The sequence below is a fragment of the Siniperca chuatsi genome, linkage group LG9, assembly GCF_020085105.1.
Source record: "Siniperca chuatsi isolate FFG_IHB_CAS linkage group LG9, ASM2008510v1, whole genome shotgun sequence".
NCBI classification, from domain to species: Eukaryota; Metazoa; Chordata; class Actinopteri; order Centrarchiformes; family Sinipercidae; genus Siniperca; species Siniperca chuatsi.
This window is the reverse complement of record NC_058050.1, coordinates 29347367-29355989: the sequence shown is the minus strand read 5'-3', so window position 1 is coordinate 29355989 and position 8623 is coordinate 29347367. Positions and strand designations below refer to the sequence as shown.

The 8623-nt window shown below is 41.5% G+C and overlaps 2 protein-coding genes across 5 annotated transcripts; both read left to right on the top strand.

Annotated features, from left to right (window-relative positions):
• The first annotated feature begins 2243 nt into the window (after window positions 1–2243).
• Window positions 2244–4835, top strand: LOC122882118. Of its 4 annotated transcripts, XM_044209164.1 has the most exons (9): window positions 2244–2628; window positions 3541–3611; window positions 3699–3875; window positions 3966–4027; window positions 4110–4196; window positions 4284–4325; window positions 4394–4567; window positions 4647–4682; window positions 4781–4835. In XM_044209164.1, the coding sequence occupies exons 1-8, from the start codon at window positions 2471–2473 to the stop codon at window positions 4680–4682; spliced, it is 807 nt and encodes a 268-aa protein (XP_044065099.1). In that variant the 5' UTR covers window positions 2244–2470; the 3' UTR covers window positions 4781–4835. The 4 variants fall into 4 exon arrangements, 3 of the variants coding, with proteins under 3 accessions (XP_044065099.1, XP_044065100.1, XP_044065098.1); XR_006379285.1 differs by having other exon boundaries at window positions 4394–4682; XM_044209165.1 differs by lacking the exon at window positions 4394–4567 and having other exon boundaries at window positions 4781–4834.
• Window positions 4832–8012, top strand: LOC122882116 (putative nuclease HARBI1). The gene is given in 6 exon segments (XM_044209162.1): window positions 4832–5150; window positions 5153–5179; window positions 5182–5331; window positions 5401–5516; window positions 7053–7164; window positions 7259–8012. Coding segments are annotated over 6 exon segments (1065 nt in total). The 5' UTR covers window positions 4832–4861; the 3' UTR covers window positions 7630–8012.
• Window positions 8013–8623: the final 611 nt, after the last annotated feature.

Genomic DNA, 8623 nt, shown 5'->3' with positions numbered 1-8623 from the left:
CGTGGCTATGATGTTGACAGAATCAGTGCAAAACGGAAAAAGATTCATTGCAAATCATCTCAATCGAGATGCGATCATCCAGTAGCACTGCAAAATCTCTGTCAAAATGTAGCAGCAGATGTCCAAAAGCTCTGCAAAATTTCTGTCAAATGTAGCACTCGCCATCTCGCATTCACACTTTAGTTAAATTCAATTAAATTTTATTTATATAGCGCCAATTCATAACAGAAGTTATCTCATTGCGCTTTTCCTATAGAGCAGGTCTAGACCGTACTCTTTATAATACTAATTACAGAGACCCAACAAATCCCACCATGAGCAAGCATTTGGCGACAGTGGCAAGAAAAAACTTTGTGGTAGTCTGCCACCTTTTCCTCTCCAGCCCTGTGTTCTCTGTTGTGTTCCCCTTCCTGGTGTGTCTTGTGGGTCCCCTACTTGTCTTTGGATATGTGTGTGTGTGTGTGTGTGTGTGTATGTTACCTGCCTGGCTCTAGGAACCTCCCACCTGCGGCTGATCACCAGCACACCTGTCTCCTATCTACTCATCAGTCTTCACAGCTTATATACCAGGCTTTTCCACTACTCTGATGCCAGATCGTCCCCGTACATTGTACGACAACTACGTCTAGGCTCGCTAAAGTTAAGTACTATTTTTGCAAGTGTGTTTTTCCCTCGTGTTTTTGATTGTCTGTTTTTTTGCTCTGCCTTAAGGATTACTCGGTGCTGGTGATCACTGCTCCTGTTGTTTCCTGGATTTCTGTCTGCCTGCTTCTCCAGCCAGCTTCACCTTGCCTGTCATCATCAGTCACTCTGCTCGTTCACCATTCAACTTTATTTCCAATAAAGTGTTTTTGGATTGCAAAGACTTCACGGTATTCTGCATTTTTTGGGGTTCGAAGATCGTACACACGACAAACTTTCTTTTAACAGGCAGAAACCTTGAACAGAACCAGACTGAATGGTGGGCGGCCATCCGCCACTGCCGTAGTATATGACCAACCAAACAATGGTGCTACATAGATGTATAGAGGCAAAGCCACTCCCAAGAAACACTTACATCAATTTAACAACTCTTGTAACTATATATGGGTTTTCCTGCTGGTGGCGAGGCAGGGTGTGCGGGCCTTCATTTATTTCATGGGACTTTTATTTCATAATGCCACACTTATTTATTTCATGAGTGTATACTGGAGAGAGAACTTAGGTCAGAACTTAGGTATCTGTGACGTCACCCGTTGGTTTGTGAACTACTGTTATGAAGCCTCGATTTTTGGTCATCACCATCTTGGGTTTTTTGGAGCCAGAAGTGACCATATTTGGACGAGAGGTTGGAGCTCAGGAGGAGTGAGGTGTGGATCTGACTGAGAACCCAAGGACACAAACGCAATACACTTTAACTTGGTCAGATGTGCCAGAAACACAAAACTGTTAGCTAAACATTGGTTAAATTTACCCTTTTATCAGACTTAGACTGAATAGCTACCATGCCATTAATGTATGGGTTAACACCCCCAGAGTCTATGGTTAACACAATTTACCAGCCTGATGGGGCAAGGTACTGTTAGCATAGCAAATGCTAAGTTATCAGCTAAAGCTAGTGCTAGCTAAATAACTTGGTTAGCAAGGTGCATTTGTAATTCACGTTAATTGGGATGCTAAATTTGGCTAGCGAAAAACAGGCTTAAAACAAAAGGTTCTTACTCACTTAAAAAATGAACAACCAACTCCTTGGAGTGTCTTTCGGTACAACCGAACTCTGAACAAGACATTTTTAGGTAACCAGAATGTTACAATTAATTTTCATGAACTGAAAACACTGAAAAAACTGTGAAAGGGTCAAAGTTCTAAGACGAAAACACGGACAACACACAAAAACAAGTTCATGGCTATTTAAATGTACACAGTGCCATGGATACGCATTGCTACACCTCTATCCTGGTCGCCGTACTAGTGACTTGTCAATCACAAGGTAGCCACGCCCCAAAGGATACCCTGCTTTATCATCTATTTTACTCTAAATGGGACCATAATTTACCAAATGTACATCGTGCTGTATTGAAGAAGACTTGAAACTAGCAATTGAGACCATAAACTCAATAGGAAAATGTTTACTGTGGTAATAAATCAAGTGAGAAGTAGGGTCTTCTTGTTGCAACTAGTGGAGTCACCCCCTGCTGGCCATTAGAAAGAATGCAGGTTTAATGCTTTATGGCACAGTGTCACATAAAAACACCTCTGCAGAGCTGTGTCCTGTTGCACAAAAGTAGAATTAAGACATCCGGGATAAATGACTCAGCTGAGCTCAATAAAGCCAAAACATGTGCGTCCAGGCTTAATTGGTTGCACAAAGACCAAGCCAGGATGAGCAGACACGGATTCATTAAGCCAGGTGAAACCAATCCTGGATAGGTGCGCGCTCACGGCTCACTCAAATAGACCCCGCCACAGATCACAGATTAACTGATTTACCATGGCAACTAGAGCCGCGTACTTTTCCCCGTCGGAAGCACAAATCCTCATGGAGGCATACGAGGAGGTAAAAGATATAATTAAGAAGAAAGGCAACACCGCCACAGTGATAAAGCAAAGAGAAAAAGCGTGGCAAAGTATTGCAGACCGCCTGAATGCGTAAGTAGTGCACAATTACACACTCACCGCTCCGCTGAAACATCACAATTACAAATCAAATATTTAATTCACATCTCCAAAAACGCAGTTGTACTGTAATTATGAAACGGTTAAATTTTTATTGAAATGCACTGCATATATGAGTGAAATTGTGTAACGTAACTCCATCACACTGTATAAAGCTATGATATATTATTATTAAAGCCTTACATTATTATTTTACGTTACTACGCTCAGTACGGTTTAATCTTAGCCGTTGTACTCTGCTTATTATGTTGTCCACCGGTTTTTTTGTGTTTCCCCTGCTTCTATTAATGTAAAGCAGCTTTGACAGAATGAAACAATTGTGAAAAGTGCTATATAAATAAAATTTTCTTGAATACATAGATGAGCTATAATAATAATCACTTTAATTTATATAGCGCCTTTCAAAGGACCCAAGGTTGGTTGCTCACTGCACTGCAAAAATGTCTTTCTTACTTAGTATTTTTGTCTTGTTTTCAGTCAAAAAAAAATATCTAAAAAAAATCTTAAATATTTTCTAGAGCAAAATAACCTAGGAAAATAAGCAAAAAACTCTGCCAGTGAAACAAGAGAACTTTTCTAAAAGTAAGTGTTTATGGAAAAAGTAAACTTATTTCAAGAGAATTTTTCTTATTATATTGACAGATATTTAAATTTTTTGCTTGTTTTAAGCACACATTTACTTGAAGTTTATATTTTTGGTCTAAACCTATACTTATTTTGCTAGGTCATTTAGAAAATCAAGAAAATACATCTTTAGTGTTTTTTTTTTTTTTTATATATATTTTACTGAAAACAATACAAAAATACCAAGTCATTTTTGTCAGTGTGACTCCATTAAATGTTCTTGTGATAAAGAATGTGTGTGTGTGTGTGCGTGTGATGTAGATTAAACATGAACGGGCCAAAACGGACATGGCAGCAGGTCAAAATCAAATACAAGAACATTCTGCAGAATGGTATGGTCCCTGACTAATATTTAACAAAGCACAAGCATATATTGTACCCAGAAGGTGCCTGCTCACACATTGTCTGTACTGTTTTAGCAGTGAAAAAGAATACCCACAGACAAGGCACGGGTGGTGGGTCACCAAAGGCTGACCTTACCCCAGCAGAGGACATGGCCTTGGAGCTAAATAAAGGCAGGCCCGTCTTAGAGGGGATCCCTGGGGGGAAAGAGACGAGCATAGGTTCCTCCCAAGATGCCACCCGCTTCATTCAAGGTATGTCCTTCCATCTCTACATGGAATACAACCACATTCATATTGAATCAATTTGGACTGTCTGACTTTGGTTTACCTATTGCCTTGCAGTGTCTGGAAGCACTGTGTTCCTGTTAGAGCCACCAGCACAAGCACCAGACGATGCTGATCCAGTGAGTACTCCATCAAAGGCATACTGTAGGCCTGGCATGTCTTGTCTACTAGCTTCAATATGAATCCGATTAAATGTGATAGGGTGAAAGCCCCAGTGCAGCAGCAACAGCACATGATGGAGACGATGATGAGGAGGAGACCATCTCTGTGGATTCCAGAAGGCATGAGGTATCATGTTAAGACTGTGAAAGTACTATTTACTCTACAATGGTGAGGAGTCCTCATCAAAATCAAAAAATCTAATTTCTTTTACAGGACCCAGATGCTATACAGTGGGAAAACCAGCCTGGCAACATAGTGCGTATTAATAAAAGGACACCACATCCTGCCAAATTCCAGCTGCGCTAATTGTATTGTGTTCACAGAGCTCACAAGCTATCAGAAAGTTGTATGGCAACCACCTCCGGCGCCAAATAGAACTGGCAGACATAGACATTCAGTACAAGAAGAAAAAGATAGAAAATCTTGCACTGGAGTCCGAAATAAAAAAGAGGACAATTAGGAAACTGGACCTTGAAATAAAAAAACTTGAGAGGGAGGTGAGATATGCCTTCAATGTACACTGTATGCTAACTGTAACACAAATGTATTAATCATTATTTTTCTTTCCTCCCCCAGCTCCAAGAAGATGACACAGCTCAAAATAAAAATTAGGTATATTCTCGTAAAGTCAAGTGAGCCATGACATATGAGCTCTTATTGTGAGCACACAGGACGGTGGCATCTTTCTAAGGTATATTTTATTTTCACAGCAATCAGTACAACCAAGTCATCGTTATAAGGCACCGGCCTCTTTTGCCCACCCCCAGCACCAGGTGTGGCCACTAGCCTATATGAAGGCCCAAAATTGTGTGTTCCTTTCTGCTCTGACAATGGCATGCCCATTCTTGCGAGATGTGGTGGATGAAGAAGCACTTGTGCTGAGGAGAGCCTTCAGGCGAGAAAGGGTCTTCAGGGACCGGTTGGACCCACTGGCCTTCCCTGATGACCATCTATATGAAAGATACAGGTTTTCTGCAGATGGCATCAGGTATCTATGCAGACTACTGGGTCCCAGGATTAAGCACCGCACTGCACGGAGCCATGCACTGAGTGTGGAGCAAATGGTTTGTGTGGCCTTGCGCTTTTTGCTAGTGGAGCCTTCCTGTACTCAGTGGGGATGCAGAACAGCTGAACAAGGCCACAATTTGCCGCACAATAAGGAGTGTGTGTCTGGCTATCAAAGCATTAGCAGATGTCTTCATCTCCTTCCCTGGCCACAGAAGACTCTGTGACATGAAAGAGGAGTTCTATAGGATTGCAGGTAAGAGGATCTACAAATTACAGGACAACTGTTAACACATAGTAGGATACTCATTACTTTGTGTGACAGGTTTCCCCAATGTCATTGGTGCAGTGGACTGCACACACATAAGGATAAAAGCCCCCTCAGGTGCCCATGAGGCCGATTTTGTGAATAGGAAATCCTTTCACAGCATTAATGTTCAGGTGAACATAACTTTTTGATAAGACGGTGTAGTCCCTCATTCGTCCAGGAGTGTTCTATCGTAGAAAAGGTTTCAGTCGTAGTCATCTGGACACTGTTTTCAGAATCAAGACGTTTCGGCTCCCATCCGGAAGTCATTCTCAATTGTGAAAAAATTGGACGGGAACTGGAAATTTAAACTACTGAGTTACATAAGCCCTGCCCTCAGGAAGGAATCTGCCTGAGTATCTGTAAATAGCTAGTTTCACCTGAAACTGACCTAATAGTTTCAAGATGGCCCAGTAATCAGTAATCAGGCCTATTGTTCTCTGGCTGCATCTACTTCATCACTGCTAAGTGCCTGATTAGCATGTGATAGGCGTGACCAAGGTGATAATACACTCTGATAGACTTTGGGCAGATTAAATCTCAGACCACCATTTCTGTTCAAAGAGGGTTCTCTTTCTTCACAAAAATGGCTTCCTTGACGCCCCCGTTCAAACCAACTCTTCTCTCTACTAAGAATCTTCACCTCGCTGTCTTCAAATGTGTGGTTTGTAGCTTTTAAATGCAAATGCACGGCGCTCTGTAATCCTGAGTTAGCGTGTCGTCTGTGCTGATAAAGTCTTTTGTGAAGTGGCTGTTTGGTTTCGCCTATGTACCGTTCTTTGCAGTTTTCCTCACTGCACTGAATGGAGTAGACAACATTGCTCTGTTTCTGTGTGGGTAACCTGTCCTTAGGGTGAACGAGTTTCTGTCTTAAAGTGTTGCCTGGTTTAAAGAAGACAGGAACATCGTGCTGTCTAAAGATCCTTTGTAGTTTTTCAGACAGTCCAGACACATAAGGAATGGAGACACCGTTCCTTCTTGGTTGAACCAAGAAGGAACGGTGTCTCCATTCCAAACAGCCACTTCACAAAAGACTTTATCAGCACAGACGACACGCTAACTCAGGATTACAGAGCGCCGTGCATTTGCATTTAAAAGCTACAAACCACACATTTGAAGACAGCGAGGTGAAGATTCTTAGTAGAGAGAAGAGTTGGTTTGAACGGGGCGTCAAGGAAGCCATTTTTGTGAAGAAAGAGAACCCCTCTTTGAACAGAAATGGTGGTCTGAGATTTAATCTGCCCAAAGTCTATCAGAGTGTATTATCACCTTGGTCACGCCTATCACATGCTAATCAGGCACTTAGCAGTGATGAAGTAGATGCAGCCAGAGAACAATAGGCCTGATTACTGATTACTGGGCCATCTTGAAACTATTAGGTCAGTTTCAGGTGAAACTAGCTATTTACAGATACTCAGGCAGATTCCTTCCTGAGGGCAGGGCTTATGTAACTCAGAGTAGTTTAAATTTCCAGTTCCCGTCCAATTTTTTCACAATTGAGAATGACTTCCGGATGGGAGCCGAAACGTCTTGATTCTGAAAACAGTGTCCAGATGACTACGACTGAAACCTTTTCTACGATAACTTTTTGATATTGTCCATTGACGAACACTCTGCATTGCCAATGATGTGCACTGATTGGTGTAATATTCCTCATCTTATGATTTCAGATGGTCTGCAATGCTGACTGTGTGATCAGCAATGTTGTGGCAAAATGGCCTGGCTCAGTCCATGACTCCAGAATCTTTCGGGCCTCTGAAATCTATCAGTGCCTATCACAAGGTAAGCCACACAACCCCTATTTATAACCATCATGGCTGTGTCAAGAATATCACTGTGTTTATGAGGTAGTAATGATGAGATTTTGTGTTGACAGGTGAATTCTCTGGTGTGTTGCTGGGAGACAGGGGGTATGGCTGCCAGCCTTTTCTCCTGACACCTTTCACAGACCCCCAGGAAGCACAGCAGGCCTACAACCATGCCCATGCCAGGACCAGGGCCAGAGTTGAAATGACCTTTGGCCTCCTGAAGGCACGCTTTCACTGCCTTCACAAATTAAGGGTCAACCCTGTTAGGGCATGTGATATTACTGTGGCTTGTGCTGTCCTCCACAATGTGGCCTGCCTGAGGAAGGAGAGGGCCCCCAGAGTGCCACCAGCCATGGACTGGGACAATCCGGCAATCTTCCCTGATGACGACAGTGGTCGGCTGCTGAGGGACCAATATGTGTTGAATTATTTTAGTTAGTATGTGTGCTTTCAATTTAGGTAAAATAATGTCCTGCTGTGGCAGAGGAAATAGGGTTATTTTTGGGTTGGTTTTTTTACGAATTTGGCCTCTTATGATGTTTGTGCGGTATACTGTGTGTAATACAAGGCTGCAGGGAGGCTACTGCATCCATTCATTTGTCTGTTCAGTTGATGTGTATGGATTTGTCCTGCATTTATTTTAGTGTGCAGACATGCAGGGTGTGTTATATACAGACCTTTGAATGTGTATGTATCATTTTGTATAATATGCTTTGATTCTGTGCTTTCCATCTTGTAGAGTCACTGTGACTTCAGTTTCGAAAGGAGCTGATAGTTTACCTGCTTTGTTTTGTCCTTATTCAATAAAGGAACATAATGTTACACATTGTGTTTTTATATTCATATGGAATGTGTATTTGTTTATATGACAGAGTACTAGGGCCCCACTGAGGAAAAAGGATAAAGTCATAAATTTATGAGGCTGGTTCTTTCTGCAGAAAAGCAACATATTCTTTTTACAGTTTTGATAGTTATGACAATGTGATACTTCATATTCTGGCACATCAGCATGTCTTTGTTTATGAAACCATACTGAAGTACAATTTCACGAAATGCCCCACATCTGTCATTTTAACAACTGTCCTCCTTTAAAACAACTGGTTACAATATTATGACTTGTCTTTTTTTTTTTTCCCTCTGTGGCCCTAATATTCTATCATTTTATATATAGCCTTATAGTCTATTGGAAACTGTAAATTATCTAATGATAGCAACATCATCTAAAAATCATTATTTATCCAAAATGATTGAAATTAATGATCACAAACGTTTAAATAATGACAGTGGGTCTAGTTATATGTGATAACAATGTATAGTGAGCAGTGAAATAACTATTGGTTTCCATTTGTGGCGACTGCTGACTGACATTAGGGATGAGATTAAATAGATCCTGGAATTTAGCCTGGTCTGGAGCAGGCTAGCTCCACAGAATA